This window comes from Aquarana catesbeiana, linkage group LG03 (genome assembly GCF_042186555.1).
Source record: "Aquarana catesbeiana isolate 2022-GZ linkage group LG03, ASM4218655v1, whole genome shotgun sequence".
Lineage (NCBI taxonomy): Eukaryota > Metazoa > Chordata > Amphibia > Anura > Ranidae > Aquarana > Aquarana catesbeiana.
The window spans coordinates 603,126,031-603,153,945 of NC_133326.1; the positions used below are offsets into that span (position 1 = coordinate 603,126,031).

General features: G+C 38.5%; 2 protein-coding genes across 2 annotated transcripts; both read left to right on the plus strand.

Annotated features, from left to right (window-relative positions):
* Positions 1–2,145: 2,145 nt before the first annotated feature.
* Positions 2,146–8,620, plus strand: LOC141133038 (interleukin-1 beta-like). Its single transcript, XM_073622116.1, has 7 exons — positions 2,146–2,269; positions 2,385–2,439; positions 2,719–2,758; positions 3,253–3,466; positions 5,498–5,677; positions 6,920–7,062; positions 7,872–8,620. Exons 2-7 carry the CDS (start codon positions 2,393–2,395, stop codon positions 8,082–8,084), a joined length of 837 nt encoding a protein of 278 aa, XP_073478217.1. The 5' UTR covers positions 2,146–2,269; positions 2,385–2,392; the 3' UTR covers positions 8,085–8,620.
* Positions 8,621–20,295: 11,675 nt separating this feature from the next.
* On the plus strand, positions 20,296–26,860 carry LOC141133039 (interleukin-1 beta-like). The gene is made up of 7 exons (XM_073622117.1): positions 20,296–20,419; positions 20,536–20,590; positions 20,866–20,905; positions 21,408–21,621; positions 23,321–23,500; positions 24,242–24,384; positions 26,155–26,860. The coding sequence occupies exons 2-7, from the start codon at positions 20,544–20,546 to the stop codon at positions 26,356–26,358; spliced, it is 828 nt and encodes a 275-aa protein (XP_073478218.1). The 5' UTR covers positions 20,296–20,419; positions 20,536–20,543; the 3' UTR covers positions 26,359–26,860.
* The last annotated feature ends 1,055 nt before the right edge of the window (positions 26,861–27,915 follow it).

Below are 27,915 nucleotides of genomic sequence, written 5' to 3' on the forward strand. Positions count from 1 at the left end.
ACCCAGCTTATTTCAGGCAAATAATATAGTAAGTACACTGTTAGTGAGACATATCCTGTGTTCAGGATAGGAGACAGCTGGGGGGAGTTAGTTAAGCACTGGATCCCCTCCCCATACACAAGTACTAGATGGATCAGCAGAGAACATTAACAACTGAAAAGTCCCAGTATATATTCCCAACATATATAAGAATTGTTCTTCTCTTTTAGTAAACCTGCTCTGCAAAGTACAGGGCGGGTTTACTGCACAGCCAGGTACAGATGGAAGGCAGTCTGGAAGCAGTGGGGACTCACATGGAAGAAAGCTGACATCCATCCTGTGAGATCTTCATGTTGGGAGAGCTGTGTGATGTATGCAGGGGGCGGGAAGCAATGATCGGGACTGCACTGTTGTGTTATCATCTTGCTCCGCCCACCTGTAGAGGAGCTCTCAGTGTCACAGCCCGATCCAGCCAGACTGATGAGAGTGAATTCTTCTCCCTCTGTGCCAGGATGTGGTTGTCATTGTAGAGAGGAGGCAAGCAATATGTATGGGCGCATCCTCAGCCCACTTTTTGGGCAGGCTGTAGCATTGAGTGAAGCCATAACCTAAATATACTCTGCCCAGATTCCTCTGCATACTGCTGCAGGCAACCCAGCGCCCCCTCCCACACTCCTCCCACACCCCGCCCAGGGCAGCCGCCCCTCCCGTCCACCCCTTGTACCGGCCCTGATTACCAGTATAGTGTCTAAAGCTGCGTAAATTCCAGAATATATACCATAGATTGTAGACACTATAACTTTCACACTAACCAATAATATACACTTATTGATATATTTTTTTTTTTAATCAAAGATGTAGCAGAATACATTTTGGGCTAAATGTATGAAGGAATTTGAATCTATTGGCTAAGAAGAAAAGAAAATTCCCAGAATTTTTTATTCTTTTTGTTTCTATAAAAAAAACAGTGGTGACCAAATACCACCAAATGAAAGCTCTATTTGTGTGAAAAAGTGTGAAGTGTGTAAAAAATATAAATTTAATTTATGTACAGTGTTGCATGACCGAGCAATTGCCAGTTAAAATAGCACAGTGCTTAATAGGGAAAAAATGGCTTGGTCTTAAAGGAGTAAAACCTTCCAGTAGTCAAGTGGTTAATGATTCAGTTTTCATTATAATCAACACACCCCAGAGTACATTCTACACAAGTGAATTATCAAATGAAATATTGTGATATGAAATATCAAGTAATCCATGAGGCATTCAACCAGCAGAGGCCACAGAGATGCCCTGTATAACATGTCCATTTACATGAATAGCAGTAGCGGCCCATGCATTGTAGGCGCACGGGCGCCCCCCCCCCCCCCCTCCATGCGCCCGGCCCCTTTCAGGACGCATGAACTCCAATAACTTCAATGGCGGGGGTGGAAGGGTTTTTTTTAAGCACCTGATTAGAGCCAGAGGCTTTACTAGGCTTCAAAATAGGGTGAGCTCAAGTGCTCCCCAATCCCACCCAGTTGTGTGACGATAGCGAATTAATTTTCGCTATTAGATTAACAAAATTAAGCAATAGAATGAGAACAAGATAGTCTTTAGTACATGTGATGCATGATAACACAAACATATGACGGAAAAATTAAATGTTGGGGTAACATACACTTTAAGGAAGCCAATGTATTTAAATGGGCTACCAAAGTACCAAAAGACATACCTGCGCTATTTTTTTTTTTCAAAAAATGCACCACAAAGTGTGTTTTACAAAAAATATTTAATACAGTGTGTCTTTTTAGTATTGCTAGTATTTAGTAATGGAAATTTCCCTTATCTCAGTGAATTTGGTGAAATTATGTTAACTTTGGTCTCCTACTCAAAAAAAAAAGTATTTTTTTGCTTGCACAAAATTAATAAAGTCAATTTTCACCAATTAACAGCATATTTACTTTAAACATTCCCTACTCTTGTAGTAAAAGTTCTTGTAGCAGTAGTATATTCCCACGAAAAATAGAGGAAGCCCCACAGGCTATGATGAAATATAGTGTAGTCGTCACATCCTGATACGCTCATCAATAAACAACAATAGGATTTCTATGCTGTGTGCAGCTCTTATACAAGGGGATGGATGTGAAAATCCTACATTGCTCAAGAATTTTTTAGCCACGCCTTCATGGGCTATTAAAGTAGCCGGAGGGAAGTGTTTAGACACATCCACCAAGGCAAAGCATCCGATAACATTCCTCTTATAGAGGAGGAAAGTGACAGCTCTCAATTTGTAGATTTTCTATATCTCAAGGTATGATTTTTTTCCCCTATATTTTTGAATTGCTAGTTTATCTATTTGTACTAGAACAGGGCATTGATATAACAGCAAATTGTAAATGCATTTTTTTCACATTGTCTCTCCACAGAAAGTACAATGGCAGTAGTTCCTGAAATAAATGACCTCCCAATGGACAGCTACAGGTACGGTCACTAAATTATTTGATGATTACCTATTATAAATATGCTGAGATGAATGTTAGGGTCAGCATTATAAATTCATAGAATATTTTATATTTATATTATCTCTCACTATATATGTATTATTTATATACATTTTATATTCATTACATTTATTTACATTATTGATAGCTAGATATATTTAAAATCACTAGCTCCTGTTGCAAGCAATTTAGTACTATTTTAACATTACTTTGCCCATGTTCTGTTACAGTGTAATCATTTTTTTTTTTTTGTGTTTAGTGAAGAAGAATTTTATTCAGAATGCTCCACTGAAATGAAGGTAAATTGTGATTGAAATAATGTTATTTTACAATGACTGCATGGGCTTGTTTTCTATAATATCCCTAAAGCTGGAATAGCATGCAAACATTTAAATATACAACAGAAATACAAAAGTTTGAGATTTTTTTACCTGTTCAAGGATAGGTATTTTTGTTCAGCCATTCTTGGGATTCACACAGCTCTTTCTAATAAGAAAGGTGACATCACGACTTGTTGATCCAAGTATGGCAGCTTCCTGTGCCACCTATCTTTTAATTGAACAATGAGAGAGCATCATCACACTGATGATTACTTGTCACAGTTGACATGTATGCATTGCAGCTGTGTAGTTAACTGTTTGCCTGATGTCCTACTAAACAAACAAGGCAAGAATCATTAACAAAATACTTTATTTGAGATTATAATATATTCCAAATAATTTCTTAATATAAACAGACAATATTTAACATTTAAATTCAAAATTTCAAATTTCAAATTTAAATTATTTTACAGGTCGATACTAACCACTTTGGATGGAAAGGTTGCATTTCTTCTCAGTCAAGCTGCAGATCTAGCATAACTCGGGACATTAGAAAGCCAAGAAAACCTATGTCTTCCTTAAAGAAAGCAATCAATTTAGTAGTAATTATTGGAAGGGTGTCGGGAAAGAAAAATTTTGAGTGCCTGTTCGATGACCAGGATCTGCTGAATTACATCTTAGTGGAGGGTAAGTTTCTTAACACCTTAAATTAAAAGACTAATTAATTAAGTTAAAGACTGTTTATCTAGCACCTAAGGATAGCCAGATATACTAACATATTTTACTATCAATATGACTAGAAAAAAAAAACAATACAATATAATATAAATTTTGTGGTAAAAGCATCTTCTTTATTCTACCTAAATTTATTAAAGGGAGATTTATTAAAGGGAAACAATACATATTTTCAGCTATATTTGATTTTATCAATGATTGTTAATGAGTAAAATAAAACTTGTTCCTGTGCATTGTTTATACATACATTTTCACAAGGAGACAGACATATTTGCTCATTACATATGCAGGCTCTGCTTCCTGCTTAGCAGTGGTACACAGTGACTGTGCTTTGCTGCTTCTCAATGCGATTGTATATGTAAGGTATGACCTGATTGATAGGTAGACTTTGAGGTTAATTTACTATGGAAGTCAAAAATCTTCACTCAATAAATTGTAGCTGTATTTTTTTTGAATACCCAATCATGTGCAGATAAACTAGACTCTCTTTCCTTTTCACATGATCAATAAATTGAAGTGAAATGAGGATAAGATTATTTCATCTGTTATCAATCTGATTAGATTTTCTGCAGATTTTTGTCTTCAGATTTACCAAAACCATATAATATGAGGTCAAACCTTAAGAGTTTCAATTTGTATGCAATGAGGCAGGCCCTTGCACTATGTGGTTTTGGTATATCTGAAGATAAAAATCTGCAGAAAATCTAATAGTGTGTATGGGGCCTTAAAGTAAAATTTATTTTGTCTCAGCAAACCTTGGGTAGGGATGCTCATCGCATTCCCAAAAACGCAGAAGAACACTAAAACGAGAATTAACAAACCTATGTTTTACGTAGGTTACAATAATCAAAATATGGCACAACAAACATATAAAACATGAAAAGTGCACAAAATGTGTGCTACATGAAACCCATTAACGATTCCCTGTAAAAATGATATCCTTTTGTATTGTCTAATATATGCCATTTTTATATGTGTATTGACATAATATGTAGCAAAAACAGTCTACATAAACAGAGTAGGGTTTAGAGCAGCCTTTCTCCACCAAGGTTCCATGGAGTTTGCTAGAGGTTCCTTGAGCAATGAGTAGTTTCTTTCTCTCAGATAAGTGACCACTGACACCAATAATCTTTTTAGCTATCTGTATGGTGGGAGAGATTTTTTTTCCACTGATCACCAATGAAAGAACCATTCTTCCCACTAACCACCAATGTAAGAACCATTCGAACCATTCTTCTCACTGACCACCAGGCTAATGTATTGTGAAATATAGCTATAATATTTATTGTCAGGGGTTCCCTAAAACCAAAGGGTTCCTCCATGTTAAAAAAAAAAGTTGAAAACAAAATGGTTTAGAGTACTTTAAGGAAAACTACAATTAAATAATATGTCAAATATTGTGATACACAATTCACTTTTTATGCTTGCTGATAGTTCTTAAAGTGATTGCAAATGGTCACCTTGTAAAACAACCCATTCATTTTAAAATAGTAATGAAAGGCAAAACAGATATAGATAAAAAAAAAAAGTTTTCCCCCTTTTTATAAATGATCACATTCCCTCTGTTCTCAGCTGCATAAGAGCTTGGGGGAGGAGAAGCAGCAGCTCCCTGAGTTTCTCAGTGAATGGCTGTGCAGCGGGGGGAGTGTCAGGACAAGCCTGATTATTGGAGGAGAACAGGCTGAGTTCCCAACATAGCTAGAGAACTGACCACAGTGTGCTTTCTGCTTAGTGTGGTCCGTTTTTAATAGGACAGCAGAAGGACTAGCAGGAACACCAGGGATTTCACACAACGGAAGCAATACAAAGAAAACAGGATACTTTCCCATACAAGTACATGGTACAGCAGGCACATATCAAGAATTTGAAGTGTTGGGGTAACAAATGCTTTAACTCATCATATACAGTCGTTATAAGCTAACATGCGGGAAACTGATTAAACAAAACATATTTGTAACATGCTCCTCTTTTTTCTGTTTTTAGAAGACATTTCCATCAGTAATGTGGATGAGACATGTGCAGCCGCACCGAAATTCCGCTACAGTAACACAACGGTACATTTCATTCGGGACAGCAGGCAGAAGTGTCTCGCACTGCAGGAATACCAGGGAAATGCCCACCTTGTGGCTCTGTTTTTACAAGGAAACAACCGTACCAGTGAAGGTATGCTCTCATTTACAGTTCAGTGTTCTACAGTATACAAAATAATCTGTTATGTTGGAGGTTGGAGATCTTTTATTGTCTGCTAAAAGCTAACATAAGCTACTTGTTAGAAAAAAAAATGTAAATATAAAAGGAACTAAAACTTGATATTTAGGCTGCAATCACACCTGAGCGTATAGCTTTCAGGCAGAAAGTCGCAAGTTTTTATCGTCGTTTTTACCACGTTTTTTTGCCACGATTTTGCAGAGTTTTTGTACAAGTCAAAAGGTCATCAATGTAAAAAGCAGAAAAACGCCTGTAATCTGCCTAAAAAGAAGCTCATGTAATTTTTTGAGCTTCAGGCGTTTTGCTTCAGGCGACAGAATGTTAGGATGTGAACAGGGGCCATTTAAATGAATGGGATTTTGCTTGTTGGGCATTTTGGAACTTTTTACGAGCGTTTTATGAGCTGAAAACGCTCTGGTGTGAATGCAGAGTGATTGTTCAGCTCTACTAAGTAGGAAGTAACTTTCATATGTAATTAGCAAATATCAGTCCCGCCATGTACATAAGCTAACAAACTGCACACAGACATGATTTCTTTTAACATAAAAAAAAAAAAGAAAATTCTACAGCCACATGGGAAACTAGGCAATATTCATACGCCACTTCCCACAAACCTCAGCCTTGTTGGGGCTTCTAAATGTATTCAAAGTGAAGAAAAATTCTGAGGAGCATTGCAATAATCAGAGGTTTTATTATTATTAAAAGCAAAAATAGAATGTTTGATCTTAGATTTATTGCAAGCTGCTCTTTAGACCTTTGTTCACTTTGATGTTTCAACTGATGACATCCACATATACAGTATAACACATACATAAAACATAAATACATATTATAATCAATTTCTTTAAGATCGATTTTATTTATTTCATGACAGTAAAGCACAACTGATCAAATTTAGTGGTTTATGCATCTCCGCGTGAGTTCTGCAAGAGTTCTTTCTTGTGAAAGAAAAAAAAGAATGCATTTTTCCTTGTCAAAAGAAGTTTATTGAGTATACAATGTTATAAAGATACATAAAGTAAGTTTACAAGGATCTATAAAGTAAGCTCATTGTTTTACAGTAGGGTTTATATAGGTAAATATCATGAAATTTCAAATATTAAACATTGGGTTCACGTAAACCTAAATTAAAGATATATGACATTTCCTTAGTTACTAAAAGAATGCATTTTTAATAGATTTTCTTTATTTTTTTAGCAAAGATAAACATGGGTGCCTACATCTCTTCACCTTTCAATGGACAGACAAGGCCAGTTACATTGAGTATTGTAGGTCGCAACCTCTATTTATCTTGCGGAGTTGAAGAGGGAGACCAAGATACTCCAGTGTTATCACTAACGGTAAGCATTGATCACTGGCTTTTACTGCTATTAGAAACGGTATATAGAAATCCCACAGGAAGATATTAACATGGGCACATGTTCATATATTAATAGGTCTTAATAAGTGATTTCTACTCTGCATGTATATGTAATTTTAAGCAGTCTAAAAGCTAATAGGACAACTATACCTTTTGTTTACCCTTCCTGGAGAAATACCATTATCCTAGATCCAACAATTTTCACTGTGTGGCCTTGCCCAAAGCAGCACACTCTTGCTTTTAGAAAGTGACCCTGCCAGGTCCTTTTCATTCTGTGCATACTCACAGCAGTCATTCGTATGGGGAGAGCTGTACTCTTCAAGACTGCTGCTGGCCACCATCATTACAGCTGTATATAGGAATAAATGTGTTTGCATGTGCAAGATAAAGAGGACCAAGTGGGGAAACTCCATCCAGGATGGAAGTATGTAAGGGAGGTAAGGACATACCTTAAAGGACAACTTATACCAAAAGTTCAGTTGTCTTCTAAAGAATAATTGTAAATTCTGGATGAAGGTACAATCTAAGGTTGGACCATTTGGGCTTGTGGATACATTCCTCAACACAGAAAATGAGGGAATTACATATCAAGTCATGGTAGGTTAGATTTAATTGCACTGTGTAAAATACTGCAATTATAGTCTTTACAATCCTTAGATTGCATTTCATCAACCTAACATAGGCCTTGACCAGAGGAAGGGGGGTCTATCACTAATTGTGTTTCCGATTTGGCTTTTTTTTTATTCCTGAATCTCTTCTAAATTCTTCTTTTTGGTATTTCTTTAATAGGAGGTTGAAAACATCCAGGAAAAGAAGAATAATGACTTGCACCCCTTTCTGTTTTACAAAAGAATAAATGGCAATTCCAGCAATACCTTTGAATCAGTTGCTTACCCTGGCTGGTATATTTGTACCTCGCAGGCTGAAAACCAATTTGTGCAAATGAAACCACAAAGTGATCAAGAGCACATAAAGGATTTCCTGCTTTATTCACCCCAATAACCTCAGAACCAACCCATGCATGTATGTACCATGTACAGTGCAAAACCTTGTGTCTTTTCTGTTATAAATTTGAATATGCTCATCAGTTGACCCAAACTGTTGTTCAGATGTGACAGAATCAGTTTAATGTACTGAACTTTTATAAAGTTCATATTCTCGGTTTGAGACAAAAAAGTAACTCCATCAAGAGTTATTTAACTATATTGTATTTATATTTATATTATTTTGTAATATCTTTTGTGATTCATATTGCATTGCAAGTTATATTATGTATTTTATATTTAATTATTTATCTAATATTTTATTTATTTTGAACAATAAACAATGCAACACAATATAAAACATACATTTTGTCCCTGATTCTAAGGCAAATATGAACTGAAATGTTTTAAAATAACTACACAGAATACACAAAAAAGGACAAAAATGCTATAATATTTTTTTTTTATTTATGAACTGTATATTTGTAATTTTTATGAAAATTATTGTATTTTTTATGACAGACTTTAATGTTAATAAATGTTATGTAAACAAGATTCTTTTGCAATGATCTTTTGCATTCTGCAGTTTTTCCCATGATGTGACATGTACAACCTTAATAGGAATCTGACCACTCCTGGAAGTGCCAGTCCTACTTGTGCCGCCCTGCTCCTGCTTCTATGTAGGCAGACAGCATGAGCCTGCGCATGTGTTAGTAAACATTAGCATACCTTTTAGCATTAGAACTTGATAAAGAAGGCCACTTTGACAGAGTGCACAGTGGTGACACGTGGATGTGGCTAAAATTGCGACAAAGTGGCATTAACAAACATGGTTAAATATAGCTATGCCTACTTACAGCGCACTCTGTCATGCCACAGTCCTTGCAACCATAAAAAAAAAATTAACTTTAAAAAATAAAACAGAATATAGACATCAGTGGGACACTGATGGAATTGCAGAATTTCTGGAATTTTGCTAAAATCCTAGGATAATCCCACATAATCTGGGACTGTTGGGAGGTATGAAAGAAGATAAAGGTGTAAGGCATGAGAAAGAGGGTACTGATATCGGGGGGAAAAAAGAAGGTACAAGTGTGGAGGAAGTAGAAGAGGATATAGGTGTTGAGGAAGGAGCAGAGGCTGATGTGGTGGTAGAATCAGAGGGGACAGGTGTGGAGGATGAAGAAGAAGATACTATAGGTGAGAGGGAAGAAAAAGAGCAATGTATAGCAGTGTGCAGAGGGTTGATTTTGAATTTCAATGTTAACGAGTGGTCACACCCCTTTAGCACCCGATGGGTTATAAATATGTGCAAGCTATTAGGATTTGAGCACAAACTTATCTAATTTCTATTGTATAGTGAAGGCCAGTGACCAGACTGTAGTTCTCCATCAACTGTGTCTCTGTGCCTCATATCGGTGCTATATCCACTGAAGTATTTTATAGGCAAGAAAGTATTTTGCATTTTGCAGAGTAGAGTAGGGACTGGCAAGAGAGGCATCACTTTGACACAGTTGTTCAGCTCATACTTGTGTTGCAATGTATGTGAACCAAAAGTCCATGTTTTTATGTAAGATTTGCTAGAAACATTTAAGAGCTGCAGGCGAGAGAGGGAAAGGTGTGGAAGGGGGAGAAGAGGGTACAGTTGTGGAGGAAGAAGATGGCACAGATGTGGAGGACAAAGAGGGTACAGGTATGGAGGAGGAAGAAGAGGGTACAGGTGAGAGGGAAGAAGAGGGTACAGATGGAAGGCAGGAAGAGGGTACAGTTGTGGATGAAGAAGGGACAGGTGTGGAGAAGGACGTTTGGGACATTGAATGAACTCCTCGATGCTGTAGGTTCAGATGAGAAAGAAGAAGGTTTTGGCTTGCTGCCAGAAAAACGGATTAGGGATGCTGGGCGCTGACTGCTGTAAACCCTTTTGGTATATACAAGCAGGGGGAGGTTTGGAAGCCGCAAAGACCAACACATCAGGCTTGCATGCCTGACACCCAGAGCCTTGCTCTCTACATCCTGTGCATTACACTGTCTAACCTGCCCCCAGAACACATTCTTCATGATTCAATGGGCCTGTTTTTTACTCATTGTGGGCAAAGATGTAAAGAGGATGTGTAGTCATGTTGTTGAAAGTAATTTCTGGATCCATGGGGCAATGTGCTGGGCACCAATCAGGGTACTGCTTGTGATCAGGCTGTGAACTCCTGCGACGGCCAGCAGCAGGACATAGCTCAGATCTGTGGGGCACTGGGATTTTGGTAAAATCTTGACATAGTCCTGCAAAATCTGGGACCATTTGAAGGTATGCAGTAGGATTTCAGGCAAGACCAGACCAGCAACCATCCAGTAAGTAAAGTGGCTGTAAAGGCAAAAAGGTTTTTACTCTGCATGGTGTGTATTCTGTGGTCTGCATCGAGTAATGCTCAGGCATTATTCAAAGACTGACAAATGTGTGCCAGACCATCGTTCTCAGGGTGATATCTATCTGTCCATAGATAGGTATGGTCAAAGGGGGGTTTCAAACTAAATAGTTGAAAGCAGTTTAGCCTGGAGTTTTGTATATTTTTTAAAATACACTCAACAAAAATCATTCATGACATAAGTCAACTGTAAAACTGTTAATTATTTTGCTGTATCAATAACCCAGAGGATATATAGAAATAAGGAATTTCCAGCACTTCTCTGGTACTCAAATGGTCCATGCTAATTCTGGAAGTTACTCAGGAGTATTAAAGTCAGAGGAAATCAGGCAGCCAGAATTTCCATAATAAGGCCCCTTAATTTGCAGCCTCCATTTTTCTCCCTACACATGTGTAAAAATGAAATATAGTGTAGCTGTCACATCCTGATACGCTCATTAACAATAGGATTTCTATGCTGTGCACAGCTCTTATACAGGAGGATGGATGTGAAAATCCTACATTGCTCAAGAATTTACAGCCACACCTTCATGGGCTATTAAAGTAGCTGGAGGGAGGGCGGAGCTGGTGCCGGATATGTGAGCAGCGAAGAAGGAGAGCTCCATCTGTGAGTCTATAATCCTGACGTGATCTCGAGAGCAGAGCGCCCAATACTAACTTCAGTGGCTGCAGAGATAGTGAAATACAGGCAGGTGACTCCTAAACTGCCAGGAGATCGGCTGTTTCAGTTCGCCTGGCAATCCCAAGATGGTGATAATGACCATGCGGCCGAGGAGACACCCAGTTAACAGCGACGGGATAGTGATGAGGATGGGGTAGCTGTGCCACTTGGGGTGAGTCTGCTGCCACAAAGAGGTCGTTTGAAGTCCAGGGGGAAATCCCTGGACTGACTGTGCTCCCGGGGTGAGAGATGTGAGAACGAGGGGGAAGGGGACCTTGAACCCTCGCTCAAACAGATAATGTCTGCCATTCACCTCTGCCAATCCACTCTGACAGATCATATAAAGGGGCTAAAAATTGAGTTTTCCTTCTTGAAGCAGGACTTGCAAAAAGTAAGGGAGCGCACGGTGGCTGCCAAGCAGCGTATCAGTATCCTGGAAGATACTGTTAGGACCATGGAAACTGAGGCTCAGATTACTAGAAAGGCCCGTTTTAAACACTGCAAAAATGGTGGATGTGGAGGACTGTATGCGCAGGAATAACATCAGGTTGGTGGGCTTTCCAGAAGGAGCTGAGGGAAAACACCTGGAAGATTTTCTTGAAAAGTGACTTAAGGAGAATATGGATGCTGATACCTTTACCAGCTTATTTGCCATTGAACGGCCCATCGTATCCCAGCTAGGGCTCCGGGGGCGATTCCTCATCCCATGATTGCACGGATCCTTCACTTTCGCGATTGGGAAAACATCCTGAGAGCTGCAAAAAATTGTGCTGAGCTGGAATTCAATGGCTATCACATTTCACTGTACCCTGACTTCTCTGTTGCTACCCAAAAACAGCACGCCAGCTTTCAACAAGTAAAGAATATATATAAGCAATAAAATTATAGACACAAAAAACAATCGATGCACAAAAAGACGACGTCCGGAAGTGACGAAATGCGTCAAGGACGTAATCCACCGGAAGTGACGTGTGCGTTCCACGCATCGGAGAGGAACCAGGAAGTGGACTGGTATTCACATCCAGTATACGCTCAGGAGGACCTCCGGGAGAAGGCAGGCACAGTGCACTTTTACAAATGCTCGTTTTTATCTTAAATTTGGTACGCAGCTTATAAAGGGGGGGATATTGTGGATGATTGAATAAAATTGTTTAGCAATATTACGCTATTTGGTCATCTCATTTCCTTCCATATGTTATGCGGTATCAACTGAGACTGGCACTGACACCTGGTGGTTGGAAGAAGGAGAAGGAAAGCCATTAATCATTAACATCATTAAGGCTTATCAATACTGTATTTCTGGTGAGTGCAATTTCATTGGGGGGATCCCCCCTGCATGTGGTGAATACCCTTGGTGAAAGAAGCTCCTCACTTCCACTGAACACAGTTTTTTGAACTTTCCTGGGTCTTCTTGATCAATTATGTTTTTTCATGTGTCTGGACCGGTTTGGCACACAGCGCTGCTGCAATAAGAGAATAGAGACTTTTTGTGCATCGATTGTTTTTTTGTGTCTATAATCTTATTGCTTATATATATACACGTTGATTTTATCTAAGCAGCTGCTTTATACTACATTAGACATCTCAGTGAACCTTGGCGCAGAGCAGCGCGAGATAGAGGCGGCCACATTTCCACTTTTTTGGAACAAGTAAAGAATGCCTGAGAGATATGCATTTGATTTACAGCATGCTGTACCTGCCAAGTTGCGGGAGGTCGACAAGGGGAAGGCATACTTCTTTACTACACCAAGTGAAGCTTCTCGATGCCTGGATGCCTGTGGCAATCAGTGGGAGAATGTCTCTCCTAGACCTCCCTAAGGATGGTATTCGTTTATGATGTATGTGGGGGATATGTCTCCTGTCCTGCTTTAGAGGGTTATGAAATGAACCTATTTACCTTTTTGAACCTTGAGCTAACAATGCACTTCTCCTGATTATTTAGTACTGTTTTGAGATTTTCCGAGGTCTAAGTTGTTTTATTATACCTTCATAAGATAATGTCCTAATGTTTGGGGGATTTTTTGCATTTTTCTGGACACTTGAAACTTTAAGAATTGGAACTGTAGGTCTGTACGGGCCTGAGTGATCCCTATGGGGTCTCTACTCGGTTCCCCATGCATAGTTCACAAGTTATGGGTATGAGGCACTTGGTGTTTTGGGGCTGGGTGTAGGGAGGGGGGAAGGGGGGTTTAAGTTTTTCTTACAAATATGCTTTTGACTTAAGGTTCTTTTCCATGGTCCTGGGAGACTATGTGCTTGATTTATGTTCCCTTATTCAACTGTCTTTGTGATCCCTGTTGTTGGTAGGGTACTCTGCGATGGTTGGGAACCTGGAGCTCTGGAATGCAGAATATGCGTCTTGTGGTTTTATTGATCTCTGTGGTAATTTCACCTATCATACATTATGGCGTTAACCCTGCGCCTGGTCTCCTGGAATGTTTGGTGACTTAACTCAAAATTTAAAAGATCCTTGGTGTTCGAATATTTGAAGAAGCACAAGCCGCATATCATTCTTTTTCAAGAGACGCATTTACAGGGATCCAGGATTCTTGCTGGGTCCTACCATGCCACGTTCTCATCCTATGCCAGGGTGGTTTCCAACTAGGTGATGAAAGCATTGCCCATCTCGGTATCAACTGTTAAAACTGACCCATATGGTCGGTTTGTCATTCTGGTTATTAAGGTCTGGAATACCCCTTTAACTTTAGTCTACATTTATGTGCCTCCTCCTTTTTCTCTCACTCACTTGGATGACATGCTCCAAGTGACCTTGTCGGTTGCAGAGGAGAAGATATTTATTATGGGGGATTTTAATGCTGTGGCCGAGCCCTCTCTGGATTGGAGGACTGGATCCTCCAGCTCTCCTGTCCCTTTTGCAGTATGGTTGTCCATTTATGTGTTTCAGGATGTCTGGAGGCACAAACTTCCAGACCTCAGAGAATATTCTTGCTATTCGGAAATGCATAAGCCGTCCAGAATTGACACCGTACTTGCTGAAGGGGCGGGACTGGAACTGGTGGAATTAGTCCAATATTAACCCAGGGCAATTTCTCATCATTCACAGATAGCCTTACATCTTCATATGGGTGTCCAGCCAGGTATTCACTATTGGCGTAGGGAGGCTAACTGGTTACAAGAGGAGTATGTTAAGATTGCCTGTATACAAGCTATTTGACACTATTGGGTAGAGAATAATGTTAGTGGCTCATGCCTACTTCAATGGGAAGCCTTTAAGGCCAATCTGAGAGGGGTAATCATGTCCAAGGTATGGAAGAGCCAACTTGCCTCTACTATGTCGGAGAAGGAGATGAGTGTCTCTGTTTCTGAAGCTGCATATTACCGTGAGCCTACACTGAGTAGGTTGGTGGAATGGCAGCAGGCTACCCATGAATACTGTTCAGTCTTTTCTAAACACACTACCAAAAATATGTTGGCTCAAAGGCGGCGTAAATTTGAGTTCGAGGACAAGAATGGCTGGTTGCTGGCTTACTTGGCACAACCTGAATTTGTACCATTGCCATCTCCCCCCCCCCTGCAAATCTCCTGGATTGGATGGCTTGCCCTCAGAGTAGTATGGAACATTTAGACATTTAGAGACTTATTGGCCTCCAGGTTACTTCAGGTTTTTAACTCAGCAAGAGGGGAAGGTAGCTTGCCACCACCTATCAGAGAAGCTCTGGTAGTCTTGATACCTAAGGGTGGTAAAGACCCTAGGAAATGTCACTTGTACCGTCCTATCTTGCTGATGAATGTTGACACTAAGAGTCTTGCCAAGATCTTGGCCTGTAGACTGCAGATGGTTATTCTGAAACTCATTAACGCTGATCAAACCGTCTTTATGCCAGGCAGGTGTGCTCAGATGAATATCAGAAGGCTTTTTGTGAATTTACAGAAAATGACAAACTATATTTTTGTTTTTTTTTCACTAAATTATATATTGCTCAAAGCTGCCATAGGCATATGTGAAATTACACCCCAAAATACATTCTGCTCCTTCTCCTGAGTACGGGAATACCACATGTGTGAGACTTTCTGGGAGCCTAGCCATGTACAGGACCCTGAAAACCCATCACCACCTTCAGGCTTTCTAAGAGCGTAAAATGGTGATTTCACTTCCTCACTACCTCTCACAGTTTCGGAGGCCATGAAATGTCAAGATAGCACAACAACCCCCCCCCCCAAATGACCCCATTTTGGAAAGAAGACACTTCAAGCTATTTGCTGAGAGGCATGTTGAGTCCATGAAACTGCGCTGTTCAAGCAAGTGTTCATACCATTTTTCCACTAATACAGTGTTTGTACATACCAACCTAACTCTTTAAATGTATAAAGTGCAACGTGGCAAAAAAGTGACAATTAATATAAAGTGCATCTATCACAATCTTAAAATATAACATATGCTATTAATCTCCAATGCCATTAGTCATATTTGTTCCATATGTTCATTTGCTTTAAAAGTATATATAAAATGCTCACTCACAGGTTGTAGTGCCTTAGACCGGCACTAAGTCTATCAAGTGTTCTGCTATTAGGCTCTATTACGCTACTTCCTAATAGAGCCCCATAGCAGAAGGCTGGATAGACTTAGTGCCGATCTAAGGCACTACAATCTGTGAGTGAGCATTTTATATATACTTTTATTGGCTATAAATAAACCCCCTTTTATAAACATACTGTGCAATGATGTATATTTAATCTTTATGGGATATCAACATTTGATATGGAGAAATAAGGAGCGTCTAGTGACTAACCAGTTGGAGGAACGCCAGGATAGTGGAGTGGTTAACCCTATATGAACCAAAGGCAAAACTTTTTCTAGGCTCTGGTGAGTGACCATTTTAGAAGGTGGTGGTGGCACATGAAGTGGTGAAACATCATTTTTTAAAGCACGGATGAAAATTGAAGTGAATGAACATAAGGAATGCATATGACTAATGGCATTGGAGATTAATAGCATATGTTGTATTTTAAGATTGTGATAGATGCACTTTATATTAATTGCCACTTTTTTGCCACGTTGCACTTTATACATTTAAAGTGTTAGGTCGTTATGTAATGCACAAACACTGTATTAGTGGAAACATGGTATGAACACTTGCTTGAACAGCGCAGTTACATTATTTGAATTTATTTATTTTTTCCTAGAACTTTTTTATAGGACATTCTAACTGCAGCAGATCAATTTAAAAAAAATTTTTATATACCGTATTTATCAGCGTATAACACGCGCTGGCGTATAACACGCACCCTAAGTTTAGTAGGGAAGTTTAAGGAAAAAAACTTACATTTAAATGCCCATCAATGCAGCGTTATCAGTGTCCATCTGCAGCCTTGCCCATGATTGCAGAATCATCAGTGTCCATCTGCAGCCTTGCCCAAGTGTCATCTGCAGCCTTGCCCAAGTGTCATCTGCAGCCTTGCCCAAGTGGCATTTGCAGCCTTGCCCAAGTGGCATCTGCAGCATGATCGTTTAAATTACCGCCGCCGAGATAGACAGAGCCGGATGTCCTGTGTACTCGGCTCCCCTCGGCTCCTCTCGGCTCGTCTCGCAGTCCCGCCCCTTGGCCCAGCTCCTATGATGGGCATAACACAGGTCCAATGGCGGGACTGGGCGTGACTGCGAGCGGAGCCGAGCAGAGCCGAGCCTAGCCGAGTACACAGTACACTCGGCTCGGTCTATTTCGTTGGTGCTCGGTCCCTTCTTCCCCTCAGAGGCAGCGGTTCGGCGTATAAATAGAGTATATATTTTTTGCGCCGGTGACACACATTTCACAATGTTGAGTCCATGGAATGTTTAATATTTTGCCACAAGTTTTATGAAAATTACATTCTGCTGCATCTCCTGAGTATGGGGCTACCACATGTATGAGACTTTTTGGGAGCCTAGCCGCGTACAGGAGCCCAAAAACCAATCACCGCCTTCAGGCTTTCTAAGGGCGTAAATTTTTTAAATTTCACTCCTGACTGCCTATCACAGTTTCGGAGGCCATGAAATGCCCAGATAGCACAAACCACCCCCCCCCATGACCCCATTTTGAAAAGTAGAAATTGACGAGTATTTTGCAGATCTCGCTCTTTCTCACAAAGTTTTGAAAATTGAAAAAAGAAAAAAAAAAATACATTTTTCTTTTCTTTCTTCATTTTCAAAAACAAATGAAAGGTGCAAATACTCACCATGCCTCTTAGCAAATACCTTGGGCTGTCTACTTTCCAAAATGGGGTCATTTGGGGGGGGGGGTTGTGCTATCTGGACATTTCAGGGCCTCTGTAACTGTGATAGGTAATGAGGAGTAAAATCACAATCTTACGCCTTTAAAAAGCCTGAAGGCAGTGATAAGTTTTCGGGGTCCTGTACATGACTAGGCTCCCAAAAAGTCTCACACATGTGGTATCCCCGTACTCAGGAGAAGCAGCAAATGTATTTTGGGGTGAAATTCCACATATGCCCATGGCATGTTTGAGCAATATATCATTTAGTGACAACTTTGTGCTAAAAAAAATGGTTTTTCATTTTCCCGAGAACTTGTGGCAAAATATAAATAAATTCCATGGACTCAACATGCCTATCAGCAAATAGCTTGGGTTGTCTATTTTGCAAAAAGGGGTCATTTGGGGGGGTTTTGAACTGTCCTGGCATTTTATGCACAACATTTAGAAGCTAATGTCACACATCACCCATTCTTCTAACCACTTGAAGACAAAGCCCTTTCTGACACTTTTTGTTTACATGAAAAAATATTTTTTATTTTGCTAGAAAATTACTTTGAACCCCCAAACATTATATATTTTTTAAAGCAAAGCACTAAATGCACTTAATGCACTAAAACACACTATATTGCCCAAATGTTTGATGCAATAAAAAAGATGATCTTATGCCGAGTACATGGATACCAAAATAAAAAACTAAAAGATAGGGAATGGCGCTGTTATAAAAAAAATGTGTATCAGTACAATGACTAGTCTTTCCTGTTAAGGATATAAAGTGGCAGGTGCTAGATATGTGCAAAAAAACAATGAACAATATGCATATGATAATAAGAATTCAGTCACTGTACCTGAATATGTAAGTGAAAAACGCACAAAAACAAAAGTGACATATATTTATAAATCTCATAGAGATCCTTTACAGTAAGAATCTAAAGTGACAGGTGCAAAAGTGTAATCCGGATATGATGTAATGTGTGTCAAGATAGTCCCTCTTACGCGTTTCGTCACACGGACGTCATCTGAGGCGCTCATATGCACATATCTAGCACCTGCCACTTTATATCCTTAACAGGAAAGACTAGTCATTGTACTGATACACATTTTTTATAACAGCGCCATTCCCTATCTTTTAGTTTTTTATTGTTGTTTGCGTTTCACCTAGGTGTTTCCTGTTTATAGGGGGGCAGCAGTTTTTTTACATCCTAAAGCGCGGATCCCTTGATAATAATAATACATGGATACCAAACATGACATACTTTAAAATTGCGCACAAACGTGCAGCAGCGACAAACTACATTCATTTTTAAAAGCCTTTAAAATCCTTTACAGGTTACCACTTTAGATTTACAGAAGAGGTCTACTTCTAAAATTACTGCTATAAACATTTAAGAGTGTAAAGCAGTGTTTGGAGGGTTGATTTAGAATTTTCAGGGAAGATAAAGAAGCTGCAGGTGAGAGGGGGGAAGGTGTGGACGGGGAAGAAGATGGCACAGGTAGGAGGGAAGAAGAGAGTACAGTTGTGGAGCAAGAAGATGGTACAGGTGTGGAAGACAAAGAGGGTACAGGTACGGAGGAGGAGGAAGAAAAGCGTACAGGTGAGAGGGAAGAAGAGGAAGAAGAGGATACAGGTTTAGAGGAAGAAGATGGTACAGGTGAGAGGGAAGAAGAGGGTAGAGGTTTGGAGGAAGAAGAGGGTTCAGGTGAGTGTGAAGAAGAATGTACATGTGAGAGAAGAAAAGTGTACAGGTAAAAGGGAGGAAGAGGGTAAAGGTGTGGAGAAAAAAGGGACAGGTGCGGAGAAGGATGTTCAGGCCCCTCACTGAACTCCTCGATGCTGTAGGTTCAGATGAGAAAGAAGTAGGTTTTGGCTTGCTGCCAGAAGAATGGATTAGGGATGCTGGGCACTGACTGCTGTAAACCCCTCTGATACATACTAGCATGGGGAGGAGTGGATGCCGCACAGGCCAACACATCAGGCTTGCTCGCCTGACACCCAGAGCCTTGTCCTCTACATGCTGTGCATTACATCGTCTAACTTACCCTCAGAACACATTCTTCATGATTCAATGGGCCTGTTTTTTACTCATTGTGGGCAAAGATGTAAAGAAGATGTGTAGTCTCTGAAGCTTGTTGTGGAAAGTAATTTCTGGAGCCATAGGGCAAGGTGCTGGGCACAAATCAGGGAACTGCTTGCGATCAGGCTGTGAACTCCTGCAACGGCCAGCAGCAGGACATAGCTCGGATCTGTGGGATGCTGGGATTTTGGTAAAATCTTGGGATTGTCCCGTAGAATCTGTGACCATTGGAAAGTACAGTATGATACAGAAATAGAAAGGCAGTGGGACTGGCGGGATCACCAAGCATTTCACAAAAATCAAGAATACAATGAGAACAGGATAGTTCTTAGTACGTGTACATGGTAACACAGACATATATTATAAAAATGAAATGTTGGGGTAACATACAATTTAAGGAAGCCAATGCATTTAAATGGGCTGCTAAAGTACCACAAAACATACCTACACTATATTTTTTTTCAACATAATGAACCATAAACTGTGGCTTTTTAGCATCGCTAGTATTTAGTAATGGAAAGTTCACTTATCTCAGTGAATTTGATGAAGTTATGTTAACTTTGGTCTCCTACTAAAAAAAAAAAAATTTATTGCTGCAACAGGATTGATGAAGTCAATTTTCACCAATTAGCAGATTATTCAATTTGAACATTCCCTACTCATGTAATAAATTTTCTTGCAGATACACTATTTTTCCCTGAAAAATTGAGGAAACCCCACAGGCTATGATGAAATATAGTGTAGTCGTCACATCCTGATATGCTCATTAACACACAACAATAGGATTTCTATGCTGCGTGCAGTTCTTATACAAGAGGGGATGGATGTGAAAATCCTACATTGCTCAAGAATTTACAGCCACACCTTCATGGGCTATTAAAGTAGCTGGAAGGAAGTGCTCAGACACATTCACCAAGGCAAAGACTCCGAGAACATTCCTCTTATTGGGGAGGAAAGTGATAGCTCTCAATTTGTAGATTTTCTAAATCACAAGGTATGATTTTTTTCTCCCCTATATTTTTGAAATGCTAGTTTATCTATTTGTACTAGAACAGGGCATTGATATAACAGCAAATTGTAAATGCATTTTTTCACATTGTCTCTCCACAGAAAGTACAATGGCAGTAGTTCCTGAAATAAATGACCTCCCAATGGACAGCTACAGGTATGGTCACTAAATTATTTGATGATTACAAATTATTTATGCTGAGACAGATGAATATTAGGATCAACAATATAAATTCATAGAATATTTTATATTTTTATTATCTCTCTATATATATGTATTATTTATATACATTTATTTTATTTTATATTTAGCTAGATATGTTGAAAATCACTAGCTCCTGTTGCAAGCAATTTAGTACTAGTTTAACGTTACTTTGCCGTGTTCATTTACAGTGTAATAAAAAAAAAATATTTTTTATTTTTTGTGTTTAGTGAAGAAGAATTTTATGCTGAATGCTCCTCTGAAATGAAGGTAAATTGTGATTGAAATAATGTTATTTTACAATGACTTGTGCTTGTTTGCTACAATATCCCTAAAACTGGAATAGCATGCAAACATTTAAATATACAATTGAAATACAAACATTTCAGATTTTCTACCTGCCCAAGGACTGGTATTTTTGTTCAGTCTTGGAATTCACACGGCTTTGCCAAACTTTCTAATAAGAAAGGTGACATCACTACTTTTTGATCCAAGTATGGCAGCTTCCAGTGCCACCTATCTTCTTACTGAACAATGAGAGAGTATCATCACACTGATGATTAATTGTCACAGTTTACATGTATGTATTGTAGCTGTGTAGTTAACTGTTTGCCTGATGTTCTGCTATAAGAACAAGGCAAGAATCATTAAAAAAATGACTTTATTTGAGATAATGATATATTCAAATTATTTCCTTAATATAAACAGACATTATTTAGCATTTTTAAATTCAAAATTTTAAATCTCTAATATTTTTTTCATTATTTTACAGGTTGATACTAACCACTTTGGATGGAAAGGTTGCATTTCCTCTCAGTCAAGCTGCAGATCTAGTATAACTCGGGAGATTAGAAAGCCAAGAAAACCTATACCATCCTTAAAGAAAGCAATCAACTTAGTAGTAATTATTGGAAGGGTGTCAGGAAAGAATCATTTCGAGTGCCTGTTCGATGATCAGGATCTGCTGAATCACATCTTAGTGGAGGGTAAGTTTCTTAACTCTTTAAATTAAAAGACTAATTAATTAATTAAGTAATTAAAGACTGTTTGTCTGGCACTTAAAGATAGCCAGATATACTAACATATTTTACTACCAATATGACTAGAAAAAAATCTTGTAGTAAAAGTATCTTCTTTATTCTACCTAAATGTATTAAAGGGAAACAATATATATTTTCAAATATATTTGATTTTATCAATGAGCAAAAATGATTGTATTGTTTGTAAATACATTTTCACATTGAAACAGACATATTTGCTCATTACATATGCAGGCTTTGCTTCCTGCTTAGGGACACAGTGACTGTGTTTTGCTGCTTCTCTCTTTCAGTGCAATTCTATATGTAAGGTATGACCTGACTGATATATAGACTTTGAGGTTGATTTAATATAGGAGTCAAGAATCTTCATTTAATAAATTGTAGCTGTATTTTTTTTTTTTTTAATATCCAATCATGTGAAGATAAAATAAACTCTCTTTCCTTTTCACATGATCAATAAATTGAAGTGAAATGAGGATAAGAGTATTTAAACTGTTATCAGTCTGATTATGTAAGGCTAAAATTAATTTGTCTCAGCAGTCCTCAGGTAAGGATGCCCATAGCATCCCCAAATAAGAAGAAGAACACTAGAAGGAGAATTAACAAACCTGTGTTTACATGAGTTACAATAATCAAAATATGGCACAACAAACATATAAAACATGAAAAGTGCACGAAAACGTTCTTATAGAACAGTGATGGCGAACCTTGGCACCCCAGATTTTTAGAACTACATTTCTCATGGTGTTCATGCACTCTGCAGTGTAGTTTAGCATCATGGGAAATGTAGTTCCAAAACATCTGGGGTGCCAAGGTTTGCCATCACTGTTATAGAAGAATGTTAAAACTCAAAATGTGTGCTACATGAAACCCATTAATGATTTCCTTTAAAGATGATTTCCTTTTTTATTGCCTAATGTATGCAATATTTATATGTGTATTCACATAATATGTAGCAAAAAAAGTCTACATAAACATAGTAGGATTTAGAGCAGCTTTTCTCAACCAGGGTTCCATGGAACCCTAGGGTTCTTCCAGAGCTTGCTAGGGGTTCCTTGAGCAATGAGTAGTTTCTTTTCTCTCAGATAAGTAATCACCTACACAAATGATCTTTTTAGCTATCTATATGGTGAGCATTCTTCCCACTGACCACCAATAAAAGAACCATTCTTCCCACTGACCACCAACAAAAGAACCATTCTTCCCACTGACCATCAATAAAAGAACCATTCTTCCCACTGACCACCAATAAAAGAACCATTCTTCCCACTGACCACCAATAAAAGAACCATTCTTCTCACTGACCACAAATAAAAGAACCATTCTTCCAACTGACCACCAATAAAAGAACCAATCTTCCCACTGACCACCAATAAAAGATCCATTCTTCCCACTGACCACCAGGCTAATGTATTGTAAAAGGTAAAGGTTGAAAAATATTGGTTTAGGTTATATAACGTAGCTGTATTTTAAAGGAAAACTACAATTTAGTCAAATACTGTATGTATTGTGATAAACAATTAATAACATATAATGCTTGCTGATAGTTCTTAACTCATGAAATACAGTATATATAAGTGAACATGCGAGAAACTGATTAAACAAAACACATTTCTAACATGCTCCTCTTTTTTTCTGTTTTTAGAAGACATTTCCTTCCGTAACTTGGAGGAGACAAGTGCAGCTACACCGAAATTCCGCTACAGTAACACAACGGTACATTTAATTCGGGACAGCAGGCAGAAGTGTCTCGCACTGCAGGAACACCAGGGAAATGCCCACCTTGTGGCTCTGTTTTTACAAGAGAACAACCGTGCCAGTGAAGGTATGCTCTCATTTACAGTTCAGTGTTCTACAGTATACAAAATAATCTGTTATGTTGGAGATCTTTTTTATCTGGTATAATCTAACAAAAGCTACTTGTTTGAAAAAAAAAAATTGTAAATATAAAAGATACTAAAACTTGATATTTAAAGCAGAGTGATTGTTCAGCTATACTAAGTAGGAACATAGCCTACATATGTAATTAGCAAATATCAGTGCCACCACATACATAAACTAACTAACTGAACACAGACATGATTAAAAAAAAAAAAATAAAAGAAAGAAAACACTGCTGCTGCTGCATGGGAAATTAGGCAATATTCATACGCCACTTCTCACAAACCTCAGCCTTGTTGGGGCTTCTAAATGCATTCAAAGTGAAGAAAAGTTCTGAGGAGCATTGCAATAATCTGGGGTTTTATTATTATTATTATTAAAGGCAAAAATAGTGCCTTTGATTCTTAAAACCTCTGATTATTGCAAGCTGCTCTTTAGACCTTTTTTCGCTTTAATGTTTTACCGTTCCAACTGATGACATTCTCATACACAGTATAACGTATACATCAATACATATTATAATCAATTTCTTTAACATCGATTTTATTTATTTCATTACAGTAAAGCACAACTGATCAAATTTAGTTGTTTATGCATCTACACATGTTTTTTGCATTTTTAGTTACATCTTGTAAAAAGAAAAAACAAGAATGCATTTTTAATATATTTTATTTATTCTCTTCAGCAAAGATAAACATGGGCGCCTACATGTCTTCACCTTTCAATGGACAGACAAGGCCAGTTACATTGAGTATTGTAGGTCGCAACCTCTATTTATGTTGCGGAGCTGAAGAGGGAGACCAAGATACTCCAGTGTTATCACTAACGGTAAGCATTGGTCGCTGACTTTTACTGCTATTAAAAACATATAAAAATCCCACAGGAAGATATTAACATAGGCACAGGTTCATATGTCAATAGGTCTTCATAAGTGATTTCTACTGTGCATGTATTTGTAATTTTAAGCAGTCTGAAAGCTTAGAGGACAACTATACCTTTTGTTTACCCTTCCTTACCCTTCCTTACCCTTTACAATACTTACCATTGTACTTGTTCCAACAGTTTTCACTGTGTGGCCCTGCCCAGAGCCGCACAGTTTTACTTTTAGAAAGTGACCCTGCCAGGTCCTTTTCATTCTGTGCATAATCACAGCAGTCATTCCTATGGAGAAAGCTGTACTCTTTAAGACTGCTGCTGGCCACCTTGATTACAGCTCTCTATAGGAATGAATGTGTTTGCATGTGCAAGATGAAGAGGACCAAGTGGAGAAACTCCATCCAGAATGGAAGTATGTAAGGGAGGTAGGGACATGCCATAACCACTTGCTGACCGGCTCAAGCACATTTACGTCGGCAAAGTGGTTCGTTACCGCAAAATGACGTACTAGTACATCGGCCCCTTTAAGAGCCATAGCTGCACGGCTGGGGGACCCAGTGCACATGGCCTGCGGTCGCGGTCGCCACCGGCCACCCGCGATCGAGGGTACAAGAGCCAGAACGGGGATTTGTGTGTGTAAACACACAAATCCCTGTTCTGACAGGGGAGAAGAGACACATCTGCTGTTTGTAGTAATTACAAACAGCGATATGTCTCCTCTTCCAGTCAGTCCCATCCCCCCCACAGTAAGAAACACGAGGGAACATATTTAACCCCTTGATCGCCCCCTAGTGTTAACTCCTTCCCTGCCAGTGACATTTACACAGTAATCAGTGCATTTTTATAGCTCTGATCGCTGTATAAATGTCAATGGTCCCAAAAATGTGTCAAAAGTGTCCGATCTGTCTGCCGCAATTTCGCAGTACCGTTAAAAATCGCAGATCACCGCCATTACTAGTAAAAAAAATTGAAAAATGCCATAAAAATGCCATAAATCTTTCCCATAGTTTGTAGACATTATAACTTTTGTGCAAACCAATCAATATATGCTTATTATGATTTTGTTTTTACCAAAAATATGTGTAATACATATTGGCCTAAACTGATGAAGAAATTTGTTTTTTAAAAACATTCTTGTGGATATTTATTTTAGCAAAAAGTAAAAAATATTGTTTTTTTTTCAAAATTGTCGCTCTTTTTTTATTTATAGCGCAAAAAAAATTAAAAATACCACCAAAAGAAAGCTCTCTTTGTGGGAAAAAAAGGATGTCAATTTTGTTAGCACGACCACGCAATTGTCAGTTAAAGCAACGCAGTGCCGTATCTCAAAAAATGGCCTGGTCATTAAGGGGGGAAATCTTCCGGTCTGTAAATGGTTTTTAAAGGACAATTTGTACCAAAGATTCAGTTGTCTTTTAGAGATTGATTGTAAATTCTGGGTGAATGTACAATCTAAGGTTGGACCATTTGGGCTTGTGGATACATTCCTCAACACAGAAAATTAGGGAATTACATATCAAGTCTTGGTAGGTCAGATTTAATTGCACTGTTTAAAATATTGAAATTACAATCACACAATCCTAAGATTACATTTCATCGACCCAACATAGGCCTTGACCAAGGGAGGGGGGATCTATCACTAATTGTGTTTCTGATTTCACTTAGTTTTTTTTTTTATTCCAGAATCTCTTCTAACTTTTGTCTTTGGTATTTCTTTAATAGGAGGTTGAAAACATCCAGGAAAAGAAAAATGATGACTTGCACCCCTTCCTGTTTTACAAGAGAATAAATGGCAATTCCAGCAATACATTTGAATCAGTTGCTTTCCCTGGATGGTATATTTGTACCTCCCAGGCTGAAAACCAATTTGTGCAAATTAAGCCACAAAGTGATCAAGGGCACATAAGGGATTTCCTGCTTTATTGAACCCAAAAACCTCAGAACCAACCTATGCATGTATGTACCATGTACAGTGCAAAACCCTGTGTTTTTTCTGTTATATATTTGAATATGCTTCTCAGTTGACCCAAGCTGTTGTTCAGATGTGACAGAATCAGTTTAATGTACCAAACTTTTATAAAGTTCATAGTCTCGGTTTGAGACAAAAAAGTAACTCCATCAAGAGTTATTTAACATTATTGTATTTTATATTTATATTTTGTAATATCTGTTGTGATTTATATTGCACTGCAAGTTATATTATGTATTTTATATTTAATTATTTATCTATTATTTACACAATATAAAATATTAAAGTAAACAGGAACTATAATGTTTTAAAATAACCACACAGAATACACATGCTATATTTTTTTTATTATTTATGAACTGTATATTTGTAATTTTTTAATGAAAACTATTGTATTTTTTTATGACAGACTTTGATGTAAATAAATTTAATGGAAACAAGATTATTTTGTAATGATAATCTTTTGCATTCTGTACTTTGTTCCATGATGTGACATGTACAACCTTAGTAGGAATCTGACCACTCCTGGAAGTGCCAATCCTACTTGTGCCCCCCTGCTCTTGCTTCTATGTAGGCAGACAGCAAGAGCCTGCACAACTTGTTAGCAAACATTAGCCTACCTTTTAGCATTAGAACTTGCGAAAGAGGGCCACTTTGACAGTGTACACAGTAGTGACGTGTGGACGGGGCTAAAATTGCAACGGATATTTAGAGGCATAAACAAACATGGTTAAATATAGCTAAGTCTACTCAGAGTAACCTCTGTACACATATACCACAGTCCTTGCAAACATAAAATACTCTTTATCTGCTATGGCACAACTGAGAGTTTCAGAGACACATATGAATCTAAAGAATTAACGTTAAAAACTAAAACAGAATATAGACAGAGCACAGTGGGACACTGATGGATTGCAGAATTTTGCTAAAATCCTGGGACAGTCCCACATAATCTGGGACTGTTGGGAGGTATGAAAGAGGATACAGGTGTCAGGCATGAGAAAGAGAGTACAGGTGTCAGGCATGAGAAAGAGGGTACAGATATAGGGGATGAGAAAGAGGGTACAGGTGTGGAGGAAGTAGAAGAGGCGATACAGTAGGTCTTGAGGAAGGAATAGAGGCTGATGTGGTGGTAGAATCAGAGGGGACAGGTATGGAGGATGAAGAAGAAGACAGTATTGGTGAGAGGGCAGAAAGAGCAATTAATTGGGGGGAGAACAAGGAAGTGGGGATTATGACGGTGCCAAGAGAAACAAGATACAATACTAGAGAATAAAAAATATTGTTTATTTAACGTAATCCAATAAAATTTTTAGACATAATAGTCACAACAGACAAGGTGTGCAGGAAAATTCTAAAATCAATTCTGTAGCAGAAAATAATTCACGTCCCCTGGCCAGATGTTTGTAACGGCCAGTTCTGTGAATAGGTATTCAGGTGTCCGACATGTTTCGCCGGTTTTGGCTTCTTCAAGGACAGTTGTTTGATACCTATGAGAGCTACAGTGTTTTCTA